The sequence below is a fragment of the Aotus nancymaae genome, unplaced genomic scaffold (assembly GCF_030222135.1).
Source record: "Aotus nancymaae isolate 86718 unplaced genomic scaffold, 86718_ANA_hifiasm-v0.15.2.pri h1tg000040l, whole genome shotgun sequence".
In the NCBI taxonomy this organism is placed as follows: domain Eukaryota; kingdom Metazoa; phylum Chordata; class Mammalia; order Primates; family Aotidae; genus Aotus; species Aotus nancymaae.
In genome coordinates, this window is record NW_026988454.1 from 122,577,680 (window position 1) to 122,601,269 (window position 23,590).

Genomic DNA, 23,590 nt, shown 5'->3' on the forward strand with positions numbered 1-23,590 from the left:
AATCAGATGCAGTCACTAAGACGAAAGGAAAACACAACCTGCCTTGAGCACTGCCCCCTTCATTCCACCCAGCCCGTGTGGTCTGCACCACTGGGCCTGTGTGGGTTGTTCGTGGGATGTGTGATTTCTGGCATCAGGAGTCAGGAACCCATTTGATTTATTTAGATGTGGTGCCACCATTGGGTGGGTCTCCTAAGGTTTATGTGGCTTTCCACTTCAGATTTTCCCTTCGCTCTCCTCCCTACAACCACTGCCAAGCCTACTATGCTTCGGCCTGGTCCAAGCCAGCCCTAAGAACCTACTAATTAAAGTTTCCTTTGACATCTTTCATGTGGCTACTTAAGAAACTCCAAGGCAAGTCCTAATCTGAGGACTTTAGCCCAGGTGATATTATTTGAGTTGAACATAGCCCTTTAACCTCAAAGCCTTGGGGCACCAGCCCATTCCAGAAATTGTCAATCAAGAGGAGGAAGTAAGATGACAGAGTGTCCTTGGTCACCCCAAAAGATCTGATCTCTGATCTTCACATCTGCAGTCACTTTGGCTGTGGCTTTTTTTCTTCCCCTCATCCTCAGATTTCATACCCTGCGGTACCCGCCCAGCAACCCCTCAAATTGTAGCAGGGCTCCACCAGGCCCTTTAAAGTTAGCAGAACCATGACAGATGGCTCTGCTTGCTGTGGTGACCCCCATCACCCTGGAGGTGAAGGAACACGAATAGAGGGCTCCTCAGTGATACAGGCATGCTAGAGCATGACACTGCTCTCCAGGGGAGACCATCTGCACATCAGTTCCTAAAGCGATGGGACCAGGTGGCACAGGAATGATGACAGTAGCAGTAAATGATGACATTTGCTATTATCAAATGGCAGTTGTCATTTAATTGGTTAGTAATCTGGAAGCCACCTATTAAAGGAAGAGCTTCTATGCCAGGGATGATTGACTGGCAGAGGCTGCTGAAAAGCTGCGCTGAAAACTCTAATGCTATGATTAGTTTCCCAGGAAAGAATGCTGGGGTTGGTCAGCTGTCTTCTAGGGGTATGAAGAGGGAAAGTGGTAACATAGGGGCTGTGTATTCAACATCCTTGTCTTTCATGAACCTTCCAGAAACTCCTCCTTCTTAAATCACAAGCATCCTCATCGGGGCGGAGGGGAGTAAAGACACTATCTCCACTGTCCCATCTAATCCTTCTGGGAGATGGCTCATTACTCTTATAAGATCCACTAGCCCACCCCCACTACCCATGCATATTCAGTCCAGTGTCAGTGCATCTTTGGCTCTCCATTGTTGAAGCTGCTGGCTGGCTTGTCCTGCACCTGAGTGTTTGGCTGAAGCCACTATTTCCTCTCTATGCCCCTGGAGACATACAGCACCACTCTCAAGAGTGTGGGCCCACTGACCTTCCCTCTGACCTTCCTATCCCTCTTGACCTTTATATTTCATGCTACGCTCAATAGATTGTCCCTTCCTCAGCTCTGCCTCGTCTGTCTTCTAAATCCTTCTTTCCTTTTCCTCCCATCAGCCCGTTCATTCTACCTTCTCCACATACTCAGGGACCTGAGAACAGAAGGGAGAGAAGACCAACGGGATGATGGACAGTGATGGGGGTGGATTCCAAGGAGATGGGGGTTTGGAACACACTGGAATGGAATTCCAGGGATGGAGTGCTCTTCTCATTATTTATGTGAGGATATTTTTGTCTATTTCACCCAAGTCAACACTTACCAAGAAATTTCACTTCAAATAGAAGGTTATTTCAGACACCATACAAAAAACACACTTGATCCCTGCCCATTGCTTCTCATTGTTATATGCACCTCCAGATTCTAAACATTGTAGGTATTTATCCTATTGTGGCATCACAGCCACTCCCTTAGCCTTCAGTTTAAAGAGCTTCCACTATTGAGCCACAGAGTATAATCATCCTTCCATATGATTCCCACTGTGAATCATCAGCTTCCTTCCTGCCTTACCACTGCATGCCCCCCACCCGGCTCTGAACTGTCTCCTGCTTTTAGTCCCAAAAGTGTGTTCCAAACCCCCGTCTCCTTGGAATCCACCCCCCACTCACTGTTCATCGTCCCCTGCTGGTCTTCTCTTCCCTCTCTTCTTTAGTCAGAGAGAACTGAGGCCCCACATGAGTGAATATCTCCCAAGGAAAATACATTTTTGGCTTTGACTAGGAAATCATTTTTCAGCATGAATAACACAACTCTCTCCATCATTTTACTTTTGTCAATTTTTGAGCAATAGCTTAAGCAGCAGTAGGTTGTTTGGGAGCAGCCAGGAAAATAAGCTCTGGCCCACGTACCCCAGACTAAAGGAAATCAGACAGCAGGCCCAAGGGCAATAGCATAAACTCTCCACTTCCGATGTTTTTTCTTTCCATTTGGTTTCCATGGGACCCTGTGTTGGAGGTGGGGAGGGCTTCCCAAAGTACCAAATTGTATTCGTTAGCAAAATAGGGAACTGAATTTCAAGTTGACACACACATACACACAAAGAGAGCATTAAGAAGTGGGTAAGGGACCAGTACACAAGAATTTGGATGTCTAATGTTTTCAGAAACCCAACCCCCAGAGGCTGATTTTGAAAGCCGCTTGTTGACTACCATGTCTACCTAAGTTCTCTTTGATCATTATCAAAATTCAGAAGAGGTTATACCTTTGGGACTTGTAAATATTTTCCATCCAGCTCACAACCCAAATTGCAATGTCGTATTTTGGAGACGGAGACTTAGAAATTCCTCTCCTTTAGGTTTTAAATGGTTCTGTAACTCAGCAAGCCAGCAGGCTTCTCTTAATCATTCATATTTTCAGGGGTCCAGTGCTGGGACCTGTGATTAAAATTCACTAAAAGCAAACAACTAAGAAATGAGCTCTAGAAATGAACATGGCAAGTTCCCAAGGTCCTCAGCTCTGATGAGGAGCTGAGTCACAGACTAAACAAAGTTTGGAAGAAGATAAAGTGTGTGTCTTTGCAGTACCTCTTAGCTCATTGTCAATAAATTGTGGAATTTTTCTTTGCTAGCACTGAAATAATGATACCTTCAAGAGTATAGTCTTGCATCACTTAACAACTGAGATACATTTTGAAAAATGCATTGTTAGGCGATTTCATAATTTTGTGAACATCATAGTGTATACATAAAGAAACCTAAATGGTATAGACTATTACACACCTAGGCTAGATGGGATAGACTAATGCTCCTCAGCTACAAACCTGTACAGCATGTTACCATACTGAATACTGTGGGCAATTGTAACACAATGGTAAGCATTTGTGTATCTGTACATAGCAATGGTATAGTAGTAATGCAGTATAAAACATAAAAAAACACCTGGATAGGGCAGTTATCATAACTGGAATTTGAAGGACTGAAAGTTCCTCAGTCATTGAGTGGTGAGTCAGTGAGTGGTGAGTGAATGTGAAGGCCTAGGACATTACGGTACACCACTATGGCCTTTATAAACACTGTACACTTAGGCTACACTAAATTCATTTTTTCTAATATTTCTTCAATAATAAATTAACCTTAGCTTACTGTAACTTTTTTATCTTGTAAACTTAATTTTTTAACTTTTTAACTCTGCAATAACACTTAGCTTAAAACACAAACATGTTATATAGCTGTACAAAAATATGTTTTCTTTATATCTTTATTCTATCAGCTTTTCCCCATTAAAAAATCTTTTTTAATCTTTTAGACCTTTTTCTTAAAAACTAAGACACAAACACACACATTATCCTAGGCCTTCAATGTCAGTACCATCAGTGTCACTGTCTTCCACCTCCACACCTTGTCCCACCGGAAGGTCTTTAGGGGCAGTACCACATGTGGAGCTGTCATCTTCTATGATAACAATAACTTCTTCTGGAATGCTTCCTGAAGGACCTGCCCAAGGCTTTTTTTACAGTTAACTTATTTTTTATAAGTAGAAGAAGTACACTCTAAAAGATGATAAAAAGTATGGTATAAGCCAGGTGCAGTGGCTCACACCTATACTCCCAGCATTTTGGGAGGCCAAGGCTGGTAGATCACCTGCGGTCAGGGGTCTGAGACCAACCTGGCCAACGTGGTGAAACCTCGTTTCTACCAAAAATACAAAAAACTACCCAGGCATGGTGGCAGGTGCCTGTAGTCCCAGCTACTCAGGAGGCTGAGGCAGGAGAATCGCTTGAACTCTGGAGGCAGAAGTTGCAGTGAGCCAAGATCACCATGGCACTACAACCTGGGCAACAAGAGGGAAACTCTGTTAAAAGAAAAAAAAAAGTATAGTATACTATAGTATAGTAAAAACATAAAACAGTAAAATAGTCATTTATTATCGAGTATTATATACTGTACATAATTGTATATGCTATATTTTTATACAACTGCTATCACAGCCAGCTTATTTATACCAGCATCACCACAACCATGTGAAAAACGTGTTGCACTGTGACATTACGACAACTATGACACCATATGAGACCACCGTTGTACATGCAGTTCACCACTGAATGACATGTCTTTATGTGGGGTAGGACTGTAGTTGCATTTTTATAAAAGCTTCTTGGAGTTGGAATTCATGTCGAATAGTGGACCAGTAAGTATGGTGACATGTAGTGGGAAGAAGATGGTGTTGAATTTCTAAAATCATACTATGTAGGAGATGAAACTGCCCAGTAGTATGGTGGCAGAGAGAGAGAGAGAACGATGGGTACATGCCTCCTTTTTCACAGCATCACGATATGCTATACCTGAAGGAAAGACAGTAAGCATCTAAAGCATTTTTCATTCATTCATTCATTCAAAAGATATTTTGTGTGTCAAATATACTATAGTGCTCCTGTGTGCCAAGTACTGTCTGGATTCTAGAAATACTGCTGCAAACAAAATTGACAAAAATCCTTGCTTTTATCCAAATTGGAAAAGAGGAAGTCAAACTATCACTGTTTGCCAATGTTATGATCTTATGCCTAGAAAACCCTAACGACTTCTCTGAAAGATTCCTAGAGTTGATAAATGAACTCAGTAAAGTCTCAGCTTACAAAATCAATGTACACAAGCCAGTAATACTGCTTACACCAACAAGGACCAAGCTGAGACTCAAATCAAGAACTCAATCCCTTTTACAATAGCTATAAAAAATATAAAATACCTAGAAATACAGGTAACAAAGTAGGTGAAAAATCTCTACAAAAAGAACTACAAAATACCATAACTGACATAAACAAATTGAAAAACATCCCATGTTCATGAATCAGAAGAATTAATGTTGTGAAAATGACCATACTGCCCAAAGTAATCTACAGATTCAATGTAATTCCTATCAAAATACCAATGTCACTTTTCACAGAATTAGAAGAAAAAAAAAAACCTAAAATTTATATGGAATCAAAAAAAGAGCCTGAATAGCTAAAGCAATCCTAAGCAAAAAGAACAAATCTGGAGGAATCACATTTCCTGATTTCAAATTATACCACAAAGACATAATAACCAAAACAGCATGATACTGGTATAAAAACAGACACACAGACCAATGGAACAGAATAGAAAACACAGAAATAAAGCAAATAATTAACAACCAACTGAACTTTGACAAAGCAGACAAAAATATACACTGGGGAAGGACACTATATTTAATAAATGGTGCTTGGAAAATTGGATAGCCACATGTAGTAGAATAAAACTGGATCCATACCTCTCACCATGTACAAAAATTAACTCAAGCTGGATTAAAGACTTAAATCTAAGACTTGAAACCATAAAAATTCTAGACAAAAAATAGGAAAACTCTTCTGAACATTGGACTAAGCAAAGAATTTATGACTAATATGCTAAAAGCAAATGCAACAAAAACAAAAATAAATAAATGGGGCCTAAAAAGCTTCTGCACAGAAAAATAAGTTATCAACAGAGTAAACAGACAACCTACAGAATGAAAGAAAATATTTGCAAACTATGCATTTGACAAAGGAGCAATATCCAGAATCTACAAAGAACTCAAACCAATCTCAAACAAATAATCCTATTAAAAAGTGGGCAAATGACATGAACAGACAGCTCTCAAAAAAACATACAAAAATAGCCAACAAACATGCAAAAATACTCCACATCATTAATCATCGGGGAAATGCAAATTAAAACCACAAGGAAATGCCATCTTACCCCAGCCAGAATGCTCATTAATAAAAAGTCAAAAAACAATAGATGTTGGCACAGATGTGGTGAAAAGGGAATGCTTATACTCTGCTGGTCAGACTGTAAATTAGTACAATTTCTATGGAAAACTATACAGAAATTTCTCAAAGAACTAAAAGTAAATCTATCACTTGATCCAGCAATCTCACTACTGAGTATCTCCTCAAAGGAAAACAAGTCATTATATAAAAAATACACTTGTATGCATATGTTTGTCACAGCACAACAATTGAAAAGATACGAAATCAACTCAAGTATCCATGATAAAGAAAATGTGGTGTGTATACATATATATATATATATATATATATATATATACCATGGATTACTACTCAGCCACAAAGAAAAACAAAATAATATCTTATACAGCAACTTGGATGGAGCTGGAGGCCATTATCCTAAGTAAAGTAACTCAAGAACGGAAAACCAAATACCACATATTCTCACTTATAAGTGGGAGCTAAGCTATGGGTATGCAAATGTGTACAGAGTGGTGTATAATAGATATTGGAGACTCAGAATAGGGAAGGTTGGGAGGGGGGTGAGGGATGAAAAACTACCTATTGGGTATTGGGTACAATGTACACTATTCGGGTGATGGGTGCATTAAAATCCTAGACGTCACCACTATACAATTCATCCATGTAATCAAAACAACACTTGTACCCCTAAAGCTATTGAAATTAAAAAAACAATTTAAATACCTGCCCTCATGGAGCTTATAAATTCTAGAAATGATAATAAAACATATTAACAGATGAAGTAAGCTATGCAAGTGGTAAAAAAAAAATATGTGGTTCTGTTTGTCTGTGATACTGTAAAAATAAACCAACCTTTTAGATAGGCACTAATAAGAGCATGGTCTCATGGGTAAATCTGCTATTAATATTACCAGGTCGTTTTGAGCCCCACCACCTTGCCTTCTCTGTCAGGTCTACTTTCCATGGAAAAACTGATCTAAGAGCGATCTGACTGCCTCTAAAAGCTGGGTAGTTTTCACCCCTTTATAATCACTTATTTATCTACGCCTCAGTTTCCTCATCTATAAAATGAAATTAACAGAAATCATAGAGAAGTTTAACTGAAATAATGTGTGAGAAAGCATATGATACTATGCTTGGTATAGTGGATATAAGAAATTCATTTTTTAATTAACTAGAGATCATTTCTATTGGATGGCAGAGCCACCCGTATTAATCAAGTTGGCTTTTTAATTAGCACTCCATCTCTGCCCCCTCCACCCGGGATCTTCTTTCATGTCTTCTCCACCTGGGAAATGCTGCTCCATCCTTCAGGATCCTTCCAGATGAAGTTCACTTGCTCCCTCCGACTTGCAGGCTTCTCCCACTCTCCCAGAGAGTTCTTCCCTCCCTCCCTCCCTCCCTCCATCCCTGTCCCCCTTGCTGGACACATGCTTCTCTACAGCAAGCAGCAACCTCCATTGTAAATATTTGTTCACTTTTCTTTCTTCATTACTGGACTTTGAATTCTTTAAACACAAGGATCAAAGCTTTGATGTTCAACTTTACATCTCTGTCACATGCCTAGCACAATGACTAATATAAATAAATACTTCTTGAGGGAATAAATAAATAGATGATTGTCTCATTAGCAAGGTGACCTTTTAATCACTCTTTTTGCTCATTTGCTCTTTCTCTTTCAAATGCATACAGTGCATGCTGAGAGGCAGGAACTTGCCATAGGAGAAAGAGCCTGTTTCTACATCCTCAAAAGGAAAAGGAAGTGATTTCTTCAATAAGTAAAAAGCTATTTATTAACTTTGCAGCTGATACCAAATTGCAGTGCTAAATAGTATATTAGTGCAATCCAAAGGAGCTGCATTGGGCTTCGAACATGCAGAATGGGGATGGACAAGGATACAGTCAGGCTGGGACCTGGGCTCACACACTGGAGCTGTCTGTGAGTCCTTCCCATGACCCTCCTTCTGTGGACCTCAGCCTTGCTCCAAGTGGTGGCCATGAAGTCTCTGCAGGCACACCGGCCTTGCCTTCCGGCTATGCTTCAGCCACCTCACCTTGGCCTCCCCGAGTGGACACTTAGGAAACCAGCTGATAAGACTATAGCCATCATTATAATATCCTTCACCTGTGGTCCCCGCAATCAAAGAACTCCAACTCCAGAATACCTTGTCAGTGATAGAGAAAAACCAATGTTATGTTCCTGATGATAAGCCCTTGGCACTGCAGGACCCCTAAGTGCCTTTTAAGTCAACAAGAGTATTAAATCCTTCCAGTGTAACTTTCCCATAATGTGTACTTTATTCCGTTTTAAGTCTCTGAAAGTCGGCAATACATGTAGAATATGTTATGCTGCTGACCCCAGATTTCTCAGCAGGACCTTCAAGACTCTGTACACAATGATCCCAGACTGCCTGCACTTGTCCCCTCTGTGCTCTCCACATCCTTTCTGCTCCCTGCGCCCAGGCCCCAGTGCACCTCAGGGAAGGCATGTTTCATGTTGTTTTGTGTTTTCACATTGTCATTTACTTTTGTGTTATTGGTTGTTGGGAATATAGTTAGTCCCGGTGGGCTGCTCAGTGCATTGCACGTTCTCCCAGGAGCGACTGCTGTCACATTGCCATGGGCTCTGGCATGGCTCTTTCCACCCAGCTGTCAGTTCACACTGTCAACTCTGCAAAGAAAGCAGAGCCTGGGAGGGAAGAGCCTGTGAATCCTTCTTCCCTGCAGCTTTTTGAGCAACCTTTCACTCCCTACCCCCACAACTTTTTCACCCCCCACTCCCCAACACATTCTCTGTTGGTAGAAGCCTGCTCATCAGCTCCCCTGTGGGAGGCAATTTAGGGATCCTCCAGACAGGCTCCAGTGTGGTCTCTATGGAGCTTTCCTCTTCCCTAACTCCAGTCCAAAGTCTCATGTCCTCTACTGTCTGTTATAATATTATTATGTAGCAAAAGGCATGCACTGTTAGAACTGGGTGCAGACCCAGACAGGGGAGAGGTGTGGAATGAATTCGCTGGCTCCTCGGGGGCTCTGCTGGTGAAATGTGCCCCTCAATGTCTCTCATGCATCAGGGATCATCTTTCTGCATCTCACACAAGCGGATTCCCAGGCCTACCCAATTCTAGAGTGTGCAAGGCAGATGTGGAGACAAAACTGAGTCGTGCCCATTTGCTTCTGATCGGAAAAGGGTGGGGTGTCTTTGTGTGCCTCACCATTTAGACATTCTTCACGGTGCTATTTTTATCAACAGTAATCGTTAAATTGGTGTCAGCTGGGCTAGTCCAGTTACTCACCCTTAGGATGAGTGATGGGACTCAGAGAGTTTTTTCCAGGCAAGAGGAGATGTGGTAAGTGGCCCGTTTGAAAGTCTCTGTGAAACCCTTGGCCTCAGAGTTAGCCTCACTAGGCCTGGACTGTGTTCCCACAGTAATAAGAGCAAGGCTCAGCACCACCCAGCTTCATTCTCAACCTGATACATTTAACAGATGTATGTTGAGCACCTTCTAAATACCAGATGTTGAACAAGACACTAGGATTCACCAAAAGAAAAAAGAACTATTATCTCTACCACCTGAGAAACTTAGATTTCACCAGAAACGATTGTCACGTGAAGTAGCAGTGTCCACTGGCCTGTGTGAGTTACAGGTGTATTGATAAGGAACACAGTGGAAAGAGTGTTCTGCCTGGGCTTTGACGAAAGCTCCACAAAGGTAGAGCTACTGGGTGAAAACATGGGAAAAGGCCTCCCAGGCAAAGGAACCAAGGGCAGAAGCATAAAAAAAAATGGCTCTGTAGATGCATCCAAAATCCAGCTGCAAATTCAGCTCTCACTGAGGGTTTCCAGGCACACACCTGCACTGACTCTCACTCCAGGAGGTGGTGAGGAGGAGAGCCTGGTCCTGGCTGTACTGACCCTGGGTTCCAGAAGTTGAACCAGTAGCAGGGCCCAGCAGGAAAGGCTGGGCCTATTGGCAAAGGCGATACAGGATATTGAAGTTAGATATGACCTAGGGACCCCTGCTATGGTCAGCTCATGGGTCTTGTGATTGAGAACCTAACTCCTGAAGAAGAGCCAAGACCCCTCACTAACCACAGGAAACAAGAATGAATTGTTAAACAGAGACTAAAAGCAGAATTTTCTAGATGCCATCTTTCAGTTTAGATTATAATTCTTTTAACTAAATGCCTGGAAATTTAACATAATAACAAAATAGGGCATAACAGGAAGAAATGTGGCACTGAACGATGGCAAGAAAGTGCATCTGCAGACGTCCTCGGCAATCCAGGGCTTGGCGCTCTGGTTTTCATTTCCTCTGAGCAGATGTTCCAAACCCCACCCCCCACGAGTCACATGGCTGTGCAGGCACAGTCCTGGCAGGGTGCAGCGGGTGGCGCTGAAAGGGCCTCCTCGGCTGGTTGGTGGCCAGCTGGAAGAGCCTGGGGCCACCTGTCTGGTCAGAGCCTCTCTGCTATGGGCTTCTTGGAGCCAGGGCTGGTTTTGTGGTCTGACTAAAGTGACAGTGAAATTAATAGGATCCTGATGCTGTGACTGAGGCCATTTCCCTGTGTCTCCAAACAGGAATGAGAGAGGAAATGTCATTAGGACGTCAGGAAGCCTTTGAAATCTTCAAGAGGGACCACGCTGACAGCGTTACCATCGATGACAACAAGCAGATTCTGAAACAGAGGTAAGGCTGTCTCAGAGAGCAGCTGGCCCTCCGAGGCTCAGCCAGGCCAGCCTAGAGGAGATCTGCTACTCTGTCCTTCCTAATCTGCCCAGCCTTTTACAAGAAAGGCATAACATTTATTCAGTTTCACATTTAATTATATCCAGCCTGGTACAATTCTCCTTCATGTGTGAGCCTCATCATCCCAGTACTATTCGGGTAAGCAACTTTAGGGCAGGGTCTGCTACTGACAGTATCAACGTGATCTACAGTTCTCACATCACACATTCATTCTCATCAGCCTGTACTCTATCTGTGTCTTACTGTTCCAAAGGAGGGGGAAAAAGTCCATGGGCCAAATTATATTCTTAGAACTGCAGGCACTCCAGCTGTTCTGGAGAGCAGTCCTGTACTTCTTAGTCAAAGAAAATATGTGTACATCTTGTACCCCAGAGGCCTTTGGTGCCTTCTCCAGGCCAAAATCAGAGCAGGCAGAATTATCTGCTGACGTGTTGTCAGACAGGGCTGTGTTCTGGACCCCTTCAGAAGAAACTTACTTAGAGGTATATCATTTATTTTAGCTAGTCTGTGATGTATACACGTATCCTCAAGCTGTACCAAACAGAAACTCTATCAGATGTAGGGGTCTAGAGCTCAAAAGAAAGAGTGAACTCTCATATGTCACATGGGACGCCAGATCCTAGCACACAGTAAGTTTTCAAGAATTGTTGTTGAATTAAAATGAGATCCAGGTTTCAGAGTCATATGACAACTCAGGATGCCTAAGAAGTAGATGAGCTCTCAGGAGAACATGTGGCAGTGCAAAGGCAGAAAGAGGAGAGCCATAAGGAAAAGGACGAAAGGAGAGGAGGCCATGATGGAGACTGAGAAGAAGCAGAAAGAAGATAGGGAGAACCAGGAGAAAATGATGTCCTGAGAGCCAAGTCAAGGGGAGAGCCAGCTCCAAGAAGCAGCAGACTGTCAGTAGTGTCAGATGCGACAGAGAAATAAGCAGGAGGGAGCCGGGAAGTGCGCAGAGGTTTGGCAGCTAGAAGGCCGTCGGCTGGACTGTGGGGCATGGAGGACTGAGTGAGAAGAAATGTCACTGCATTCAAAAAATTGGTGATGGATGAAAAATATAATTTTTTTTTTTCTGAGACGGAGTCTCACTCTGTGGCCAGGCTGGAGTGCAGTGGTGTGATCTTGGTTCACTGCTACCTCCACCTCCCATGTTCAAGTGATTCTCCTGCATCAGCTTCCTAAGTAGCTGGGACTACAGGTGTACACCACCTGTTAGCCTGGCTAACTTTTTGTGTTTTTAGTAGAGATGAGGTTTCACCATGTTAGCCAGGATTGTCTCCTGACCTCGTGATCCATCTGCCTCAGCCTCCCAAAGTGCTGGGATTACAGGTGTGAGCCACCGCATCTGGCTGAAAAACATTTTTAAAAAGAACAAAGAGAGGTAGCTTAAGTAGAAGGGAAATTAGTTTCAGGATGGGAAAGAATTGGCTAAGATTATAGGCCACAGAATAAGTCAACGGTAAAGAGAGAGGTAGAGAAACAATGGGAAAAGCTGACTCAGCAAGGCCCCTGGAAGACAGGAAGGTAGGGAATAAAAGCTAGGGGAGGTTAGCCCTGGAAGGGAGCAAGAATGAAAAAACAAATCAAGATGGGGCTGACATTGGCACATTGAGAAGAGGAGGGAGAAAATTAAAGATGGTGTCAGTTTTCTCTGTGAAAAAGAAGTTGAGGTAGAATAAGAGACTGGAGGGTGGTGTTGAAGGTTTAATACAGCAGCCACAGGGGATGGGAAAGAAGGTCAACCGGGAAGAAGGAAAAAGAAAGGCAAAAAGAAAAGCAAACAGCAATGAGAGTCGAGGGCCCAGCCTAGACTATCATCATGGCTTTTACACTTTAGCAGCGTGCAGATCTCAGCTCATTCAGGAATCCAGGGAAGGGAATGGGAGTATTTGGCTCTGTGTATAGAGAGCAGTCCAGCCCTTCCTAGTCAAAAGAACTACATGCTTCCCGCTGTGACCCAGCAATTTCTCTTCTAGGTATATTTCCCAAGAAGTTCTTACGCGGGTTTGTAAGGGGACATATGCGAGGCGGCTGTGAGCAGCCTTGGCTGTTCATGGCCAAGGAGAGTTGGAAATGTGCTGAGTATCCATCACTGGAGAAGCAGACACATAGAATAATGGGGCTGCCTCATGAAGCAGGATGCAGCAGGTGGGAGTAATGGATTAGATGTGTGCATACCAATTAACATAGATCTTAAAAGAACAGCACTGAGTAGCAGCACATCATTCAGATGAATGACAAATAGATCCACAGAAAGCAAAGAAAAGCATGCAAACAAAGAGATATACTTTATCAAAAAGGGATACTTTATGAGTCCCAGATATACTTTAGCATACTTTACCCACAAGAATGGGAACAGGGCATGGGGACAGAAAGGGATGAATGAGCAAACGAATAAAACAAGGGGGTGGGGAAGAAAATAAAGTGAATCCAGCGAAGTTAAGGACTGTCTCCCTAGAAAGGTAGGCATATGCACATCTGCACAAATTTTAGCCTGTGAATCCAAGGGTTTTGCAAGCCTTCTAATCCTCATCCATGTTGTAAGCCATGAATTTTTAATATGGCCAGTTAGATGTGTTGGGGCAGGATACCTCGACTGTCTGAAGATAAGCATGTCAAGCTAGCTGCCTCATGCAAAAGACTTCCAAAGAGCCTTCAGCCACGTCTATACGGAGGCTTCTTTGCTTACACCAGGGACTCATAACTCCGGCTTCATATTAAGACAACCCACAGAGGTTTTAAAAGCCACCAAAGCCTGGCCCTGACTCCCCAGATATTCTGATTAAATTAAGTGCAACCTGAGCATCTCTTTTTAAAAAGCAGATTCTAGTAACAACTAGATTTGAAAACCACTGGCTTAGACAGTGTCCAGAAACCATGAGATACAGAATCTCTAAGATAAGATCTCCAAAACCCTACAGGTTAAAAAAAATTGCCAAGTGATTCTTATGCACGCTCAAGTCAAAGAACCACTGACTTAGGGAGAACATAGCACTTCATCTTTCTTATTCTGAAGTTGGTCTTGTTTCTGGTTCTGGTTTGTAACCTGAGTTTAGATTTATTTTCAACAGGAAAACAGGGAGTTGGGTTGGGGATGAGTGGGATGAGGATGCTGTGGTCTTCCAAAGCCTTCTAATATAGAGCTCACTTAACCCTGTACAGTAGAGTTCTGACAACCCGTGTGACAAATGTGCTTTTGGGTTTAAACATACCTAAGTTATGCAGGATGGGCTGGCAGTACCGATGATCCCATCTTCCTCGTGGCCATATTGCAAGGGAACTAATAAAACTCACACAAGCTTTCTTCTGAAAAGAGGTTTTCCCAGCAGTAAATCAGTCATTTTAAATCAAATGAAAAGTCGGGATACCAGCCCATATTTTTTAAAAATTTCTACATCTGTTTAATGTTATTGTAATACTAATCATTAGAGGATTATTTGGTATAGGGGATGTAACCCAGAACCTACCCCTTTCTTAGGATTGGAACTTTTATTTGTATTGATGGAGAGTATTGAATTATTAGATATTATATGTTCATAACTGCTTAAGGAAGGGAATGAGAAAAATGTCCTTGTATGAAAACAAATAACTTCATAAGCAGGGTTTCAACAACAGATATCAAAGGAAGGCCTCACAGATGCCCATAGGGGTTACTTCCATGCCACCCTTACTTTAGGAAATGCTTTTCCAGTAACCTGGACCCCTTCCACACATTTGCTTCCATTCCCTCTAATAAGAGGAAGGACTCATGTGGCCCAACTATGGGAAGACCAGCAGTTCTGGGAAGACAGACACAGGCTGGAGGGAGTTGACTCTGTGAAATTCAGTTATGGGTTCCTGCCTCAGGAACCAAAGGATTAGAAGGGATCTCTGCAAGTCAGTATGGTCATAGGCACTCACGATGGTTGCCGAGTTTCTCATCTTCAATGGGAATGAAAGGATGGGGGAATTGAGGGAAAATCTGATGATAACTTCCAAGACCAGTTCTAAGCAGCTCTAAGCCTCAGCTTTCTAATAGCCCTCAGCAACCAGGACCCACAGTCTGGACTCCCATTTTACCGCAGATTTCTCATGTCAGGCTAATTCTATGGTCTGACCATGCTGGTGTTGGGACATTATGTTGGCAAAGTGCCACTAAATAGGGGCTGGAACTAACTGCCCCCATGCAAAAGCCTTGAATGAGTTCAGCCTCCCTACCCCATCGCAAGTAGGTTCTGAGCGCAAATGTAGGGATTATTGGTGACCCATGATCTCTTCTGACTCTCTCAGTCCCCCCAGAGTATAAGAATTGATTTAGAGTTGCAGGAGGGAACAATGGGTGGTTTCCCTATCTCCTTCATTCCATGTTACTTTTTTTTTAAAGAGACAGAATCTCACTCTGTCGCCCAGGCTGGAGTGCACTGGTGTGATTATGGCTTACTGCAGCCTCAATCTCCTGGATTCAAGTAATCCTCCCACCTCAGCCTCCTGAGTAGCTGGGACTACAGATGCATGCCACCACGCCTGACTAATATTTTTTACATTTTGTAGAGATGAGGTCTCTCTATGTTGCCAAAGGTGGTCTCAAACTCCTGGGCTCAAGTGATCCTCCCCATTCCCTGGGCCTCCCAAAGTGCTGGGGTTACAGGTGTAAGCCAATGTACTCAGCCCCGTGTTATTTAATAGAAAGATTTTTCTTCCCCTTTTTACTGCACTCTTTGCTGCTCTCACAGAGAATCGCTAGCATCTCTAAGCTCTGGTCCCCAGTCTGAGGAAGTCATGCTGCCTGACTGTGACAAGAGAAATAAGATGTTTGCCCTGTGGTGAACTAGAGCATGTGAGCCAATTCTTAAGCCGGATTTTTCAGCAGAGGCCAATTGCAATTCACAATCACTACATTTTCCAGGCATGATTTATCCCTATAGTATATAATAATATGAAGAGAGGCTGGAAACCCCATGCTTGGCAAATACCAGTGCCCAGGCACTGCAAGGTAACTTTCTTTTGTGACAGATTTTTCATACAAACTGAATCCCTCAGTCTCAGAGTCCCATTAAATAACAAAAGAAGAAATAAATGGGAAGATTAACAGCTATGAGAAACGAAGGTGTTAAGAATGTGATCTAAACAAAGCAAAGCCCCCTTTCACTCAGTTGGATCTTTCTGACACAGAATGGAACAGCTATCTTAAAACCAAAAGGAAAACAGGACAGAGGGTGGAGAGAAACCCTGTGGCACCATCAGGAGGTAACTCCCATGGCAAGGAGGAGGTTCCTGGCTCGCATTAGACTTCCATTTCAATCTTTATGATTTTTCCTTTCCTTTCTTTTTTTTTTGTATTTACATATTTTCTGCTGAACTAAAATTATAAACTCTGAGAGCAGAGATTAGATTAGGATTTTCTCAGGCCCTCCACCATTTTAAAAGCAGTGCTGGCCGCACACACACAAAAAAAAGGGTACTCAAAAAACACTTTTTTGTTTGTGAAAGACAATTTGAAATTGACTTTGAGACATCTTGACAGCCAAGAAAATGGCTGGAGAAGACTTATGGCTTCTGAGAAGCAGGAGGATGCAGCAGGTTTCTGGAGGGTCAGGGGAGGAGCTGGTTGACCCGAGACAAGAGAGTGAAGCCGTGGAGGGAGACATGGGACAGAAAAGGAATACTGGCATTTTTTAAAAAGCATAAATGGAACAAAGGGTGAAGCTTCATCACAACAAAGTGGAGGTAGCCAAGGTACGAAGTACAAGTTTACAGATGAAAAAAATGGCAAAACATAGGCCTAGTCTTCAGTCTTCCTCTCTGACGGGGAAAGTATTGGATGTTCACTCTATGAAAAATCGACATATTAAGTTAGCTGTTTCAGACAAGAAAAATAGGAAAGATATTGTAGGAGCCCTTTGCCCTCAAACACATATTTGCCTCCCCACCATCCTCAGGAAGCAACCTCAGCTGGCATGACAGGACATCTGGGTACAGAGGCTCTTGGGGACTGAGTGGCTGTGACCACCAGCTCCTCTCTTTGGCCCATGGATAAAAGCAGCCATTGCCCACAATCTCTAGTGAATGGCATGTGGAGTAGAGCCAGCTGTTTCCCCAGTGATGAGTATCTCCACCTGACACACACCACAGCAGGATGGGATTCTTTCTGGAACTGGTCTTGGAAGTTATCATCAGATTTTCCCTCAATTCCCCCATCCTTTCATTCCCATTGAAGATGAGAAACTCGGCAACCATCGTGAGTGCCTATGACCATATTGACTTGCAGAGATCCCTTCTAATCCTTTGGTTTGCTGAGACAAACTATTGTCTGTGGTTACTGCTTCCAACACAGACTCCCACCTCGCAGTCCATCACATTCCCTACAGGGAGCTCCTACTCTTCCAGGCTATGGTTGTAATTCACACACAAAAAACACATTTCCATGCATGCCCTTTCCACATAAACCCAGCCCTGACAGGCATCTCATTCTAATCCTAGAAATGAAGAGCCTGAGACCCAGCTGCTAAGAGGTGAGGTAGGCATTTGATCTTACTTCTGACTTCCAGTCCAGTGCTCTTCACTTGCACACGTTGCCTTTGCGTATACACTTGCTCACATGCTTATCTTCTTTTATTCTACAAATATTTATGGAATGCCTACTAGCTGCAAGCCCCTGTTCTAAGCCCCAGAGATAAGAATGAATTAAGCAGATGTGGTTGCTGTCCTCATGGAGCTTCCAATATTGAAAGGGAAACAAACAAGTAAACAGGAAATTCACATAAAGTATGCTGTCTGCCTAGAAGTGGCAGAAGTGCAGGGTGCTGGGGAGCACCTGGGGGTGTCACACATTGTAGACTTGCACAGTCCTGGAGAGCTATGCATAGGAGGAGACATCGCTGTGGAAACACAGTGATGTTTCCGTCAATGAGGGGTTAGGCATAAATTAGCCAGAGGAAGAGAAACATCCTAAGGGAAACATCCTAAGATGAGAGACAGTGTGACACTTGATGAAGCTGAAAGAGATTCAGGCCAGCCTGGAAAGGTTGTAGGGGATGGAAGAGAAGAAGCTGGAGAAGGCAGCAGGAGCCAGAGCATGAAGAGTCTACTTCACCAATGTTAGGGAATTTGAACTTTCTCCCAAGGTCACTGGGGAGCACTTGAAGAGTTTTGAGCAGGGGAGTAACAGGATCAGGTTTGCATTAAGAAGAATCACTCAGGCTAAAATGTGGGGACTAGCCTGCAGACAGGCAGTGTGAATGCAGGGGAAGGAGCAAGCAGTGACCACAATAATCTGGGAGAGAGATGGCAGCATTCTGCTCTCAGGCAGTTGGAGCTAAGTGGAATGCTCTAATAGATACTGAGGATGGAGAATGGCTGAGACTCCAGGATTGAGGGAAAGTGTTAATGGAGAGAGTGGCAAAGGTTGGTGTGCAGGTTACTGACATGGGCCATCTGTAAGTGATGGTGTCATGCATTGAGATAGAACCAGCAGGAGAAACAGGGGGGCGGTTCAGGGCAGGTGATTAGTTCTTTTTAGTTACCTTCAAGGTATCAAACAGGCCATTGGATACCTGAGTCAGGAACCAAGCCAGGGCTGAAGTGGAGATTTGAGAGATGTCAGTTGAGATAGCCAAGGAGACGCTGGCATATAGGGAATACCATATGAAACAATGGTATGAAACAGGGATGAAACAATAGGGAATACCTATAGGGAGTAGGGAACGTGAGGAGTGGGCCTAGAACAAAATCCTGAGAATTGCCGACATTCAAGGAATAGGCTGCAGAGCACATCAGCAAAGGGGACTGAGAAGGAGATGCCAGAGAGAGAGGGGGAAAAACAGGAGAGCCAGAGCCCTTGGAAGCCAAGACAGAGCGCTTCGCCAGGGTCTGCGAGTACCTACCTGGCACACAGTGGCAGCCGTAGATGAGGAGGGCTGAGTGTTATGGGAAGCCTGGCTAGTAGAACACCAGAAGCATTGCATTCCTTCTCCCTTCCAAGCCCAGTCCCTGCCCCTGCACAAGATTGTGTGTGCAGGTGAACACGGCAGCCTGCCTACATCCACACTACCTTACACTCCCCAAAGTCAGCCACACAACTAATGATGCCCTAATAGGAATGCTTTGGCATCAGTAGAAAGAAACCCTCAGGCGCTCATCAGTGGTGCTGACTGAGTTACAAAGCCTTCTCTCTGCCCTTCCTCCAGGTCCAGCCTCATCAGCATAGGCCACATCTCCTCAGCAGTGAACAGCACCTTACGATATTGTACAGAGGTGCAACGTGCCCTTAGCCAGAAGTTGGCTCCCTGAGCCATCTCCTGGATGAGGCTGTGCCTTTTAGAAAGTCAGGAGGCAGGAACATCCCCCGGTGAAGTCTAGGTGAGCAGAACTCAGACGGAGGGGCAGGAGGAAGGGGAGCAAGTGAGGAGGGAGGGAGACGGGCTGGCTGGAGAGGCGTGGAGATGCAGGTGGGCCAGGAAGAACGTGGCAGTGCTGAAGGGGTCTCCCCGCTTTCTTGCATCTTTGCTAGCCGAGCCCTTAGCCTTCTCATCTCTCCCACCATCCTTGACACTTGCTCTTTTCCTCTCCACACTCAGGGTTGGGCCTTTTAGAGTTTGTCTTGACAACCAGAGATCAGGAACACATGTGGGTGGGGTGGCCTGGAGTGGTGACAACTTCCAGAGTGACGGGAAAATGGTCTCATGAAGACTGCACGGCCGTCAGACCACACCTCTCCAGTGGGAAAGCCCTTTTTAGCTCAGGACTGGGCTGTAACAGAGAGACAGGAGCAGCTCGTGGCTTTCCCCACAGTTTCTGCCAGCTCTGGAGCAGGGCGGCTCTTCGGAGAGAGTTGACCACAGCACTCAGCAGCTCCCTCTGCCAGGCCCCCCAGACATATCTGGGCACCGCCAAGGCTGGGGGACTCTATCCCAGGCCCTGTCAGGGCTTCTCTAGGCAGCACCACGGTGGAAAGTCCTTCCTCTGCTCATGCTGTATCTTCCCTTTCTATCTGTACTCTGGTTTCCTCTAGCATTAATGTGAATTTCAGCAGTTTTGCACTCTTGCTGTTGTACTTTCCTTATTCCAAAGAGTCTAAAGCTTCCAGAACTCTATGGAACAGGAAATAGGAGGAGTCATTCATTGAGCAGTGTGTGACTGTCTGATCCTATCAACCCTAGGTAATGGGGCTGGGCAGAGCAGTGATGAAATGGTTGTGGGCCCTCCCTTGACAGAATGGAGAGTTGAAGATGGTCCTCATCTTCCGAAGGGCCTGCAGCAAACCTCGCCTTATGCCTGCCCAGCAGCAGAGGCCATGTGAACCCACAGAGCGCAGCACAGTGATCTGTGCATCATGTCAGTGTCTGAATTGCATCAGTTGGAACTGTATTTCTCCCTAGAAGGCGGCAGGCCACCGCTGAGGAGAGGACATACAGAATCTACAATGAGCCCGAACAGCTTTAATAAGGGAGCCAGGGGCAGAGTCCCAAGAAGCTGACATTGACAGAAAGTTTAGTCCCCTTCCCTGGAAACCTCCTGTCTGCAGTCCCAGGCCAAGCAGACAGATTTGGAAAATAGCGATGACATAATTCACACTTCTTTTCCATCGAACACAGAGCAGTCGTGGCACTCTGGCCTTTGCTTATGTTGTTCCCCTGCCTGGAATGCCCACCTCTGCTCACTTCCTCTAACACAATCCTAGGCAACTAAAGTGTTCAAAGATGAAACAATAGGATATCTGGGATTTGCTGGGATATGAGAGAGTGGGAAGTGAGAAGATGAGAGGGGAGGAGGGAGATAGTTGAAATAAAATTGACAAATTAATAAAATGTGATGCTGGGTATGTTAGCATTCATTCTACTATTCTATTTCATGTATATTTGGAAATTTTCATAATAAAACATTTTCTAAAAATCCCCATGGATCCATAAAACCCAGGTCTCTCCCACCTTGCACATGATGCTTTCCTGATGGCTCCCCACTCACTCATAAACAGGCTACTCCCCGGTCAAAGTCTCATGGCATGACTAGCACTACCCCAGGCAGTCATTTAATTCAGCTATATTAGGTGCTTGCTTTCATAGGCTTTCAATGGTCTCTTTAACTTCATGGCAGAAAGGAGAGGAGGGAAACAACTGACATTTCATGAGGGCCCGCTATGTATAGGGACTGAACTAAGTGTTTCTCACATAGGCCATGTCCCATCGGCTTCTCTAGCACAAAGTTGGCTCATCGTGGGTGTCTCATAAACATAGGCCAGAAACATAAAGGAATCACTCACTAAACATTAGCACGACAATCTGGTGCACTTATATGCAGCCATCAAAGGTAAGTGTCTCATGATATAGGGAAGGGCTTATCTTATAATGCTAAGTGAAAAAAAATCAGGGCCCAAAATCATATCTGTAGTGTGATCCCAACCCTATAAAAACTGGCTCTATGAAAGACTGGGTCGGTATGTGTATCAAATGTGCTTATTTCTGGGTTGAGGAATACTTGGGAATTTTTTTTCTTGTTTTTTTTATTTTCAAAATCAGGTTTAATAATCATATATAATAGGAATCAGCAAACTTCTTCTACAAAGGGCCAGGTAGAAAATGTTTCCAGCACTGTGGACCATGTAGTCTCGTCATATCTACTTGACTCTCTTGTAGCGTGAAAGCAGCCAGAGACAATGCATCAGTGAACAAGGGTGGCTGTGTTCCAGGACAGCTTTATGTACAGAAACAGGCAGCAGGCTGGATTTGTCTCATAACCAGCCATAGTTTTACCACCTCTGATATATTACTTTATAATGCGAAAAAAGTTACTTAAGTATATATTCTTTGGTTATAAGATCTTGGTATCATAATTGATAGATCACAGTACAGAAACCTTACAGTCAGGCTTTATTCTGGTATCCTTATATCATAAAACAATCTAAATTAAAAGTCCTAAATGAGAGACTATGAGAATGCAAATTCTGTGCTGGATAGAGTAAAAATTAACAATACCTATAATTAATACCCATTTCATCTCTGCTTTTAAGCCTAATATATTTTACTTATTTATAGCTTTTCTTTTGTCGTTTAATAAAGTTTCATCATATTTTAGTGGGCTCTCAGAAATCTGTTATTTTTAAAACATCATGTAGGATGAACAGAAAAACTACAATTTTCATTTTTTTTCCCTCCAGATTTTCTGAAGCCAAGGCCCTGGGAGAAAGTATAAATGAAGCAAGAAGTAAAATTGGTAAGCAGATGATAGTCTGTGAGCCTCTTTCAGAAACCATTTTCCTGGTGAAAATCAGGTCATGATGTGCCTCCAAATGGCCACAAAGCCCAGTTTCAGGAGATCCCCTGCCAAGGAAGCTGCTTTGAGGGCCTTCCCTAGGAAGTGTGTGATCCCTTCCACCACCCATCAGGAAAAGTACTTTCTTCTGTCTGGCACTTGAACTTTTCATCCACACGCAGGCCTGAGCTCCAGCATCCCAATGAGAGAATCTTGCTTTTCCCTGGTGCTTTTCAGCAGTAGCTCAGCTAGTCATAACTGCACGGTTACAGTGAGATGTCATTTAGTATTTCAAGTATGGTGAAACACTCTTACACCTCCCAAAGCTTATACTTAGCATTTTTGGCAAAGGTTGATATTTTAGCATCATTCAGTAAGCCGGTGGGAGGATAAGAAGCAAATATAAGCCATTGTGCTTTCCCAGAATGGAGGCTGCCATGGAGGGCTCCCCACTTAGGTGAGCACCTCTGCAAAGGTGAGATTAAGGCAAGAGGCAACTCAGTAAAATGTGCCTTGAATCCTTTTTTTTTTTTTGAGACAGAGTCTCGCTGCATTGCCCAGGCTGGAGTCCAGTGGAACAATCTCAGCTCACTGCAACCTCCACCTCCCAGTTTCAAGCGATTCTCCTGCCACAGCCTCCCATGTAGCTGGGGTTACAGGTACATGCCATCACGCCCGGCTAATTTTCGTAATTTTAGTAGAGCCAGGGTTTGACCATGTTGGCCAGGCTAGTCTCAGACTCCTGACCTCAAGTGATCCCCCAACTTTGGCCTCCCAAAGTGCTGGGATTATAGGTGTGAGCCACCATGCCCAGCCTCAAATCGTTTTTAAAGTAAGAGGACAATGTTGCATCCCAAACTAAAAGACACCACAGAGACCTGTCTCCCAGGCCCAGGGCAGCTTCACAGAGGGGATCCCTGTGCCTCACCTCTGTGCTGGAGAAGGCAGCAGTTACTGGTTCACATCTGGCCCAGTAGGTCTCTCTTACTACCTCCTTTTCTCCCCCTACATGTGACGACAGGACAGAACCCACTGTGAGTATCCTCTTTAATTTTTCTAACAGAATATAAAAATCACGATAGGCTCAGGTTGTCTCGGTCAGGAGTCAGGAGCCCCACAGTCCCCTCTGTGGCCTGAGACAGAAGGGGCTGAGGCAGCCAGACTCAGAGCCATGCCCAGCAGCCACACTCAGAATCCTTGTGTCCCAGGGGTTCTTGACCTAGGGTTCAGGATCTTGATAGGAGAGAAATGCCCCTATATTCTTACTAACCTCTAACTGAACTTAGCACCACTTCAATGATGAACCCAGTGGAAGTCACAGAGGCTTTCATGTCACATCACAGAGGGGCAGACTTTGTAATATTATCTTTTGTGCTCATCAGTACAAAATTACAATGGTAATTAGACTCTCCACTAGGTCTTTTTATTTAATATATTTATATAAAAGT

General features: G+C 43.9%; 1 protein-coding gene across 2 annotated transcripts in view; it reads left to right on the forward strand.

Annotated features, from left to right (window-relative positions):
* The window catches only part of KIF6 (kinesin family member 6), a 383,773-nt gene that overhangs the window by 272,297 nt on the left and 87,886 nt on the right, over positions 1-23,590 (forward strand). Inside the window, exons 14-15 of one of the 2 annotated variants that reach the window (XM_064360441.1) lie at positions 10,748-10,856; positions 22,048-22,103. In XM_064360441.1, the coding sequence (XP_064216511.1) occupies positions 10,748-10,856; positions 22,048-22,103 (165 nt within the window). Of the gene's footprint in view, positions 1-10,517; positions 10,857-22,047; positions 22,104-23,590 lie in introns of those variants that run through there. The other variant, XM_021665512.2, reaches the window with a different exon arrangement.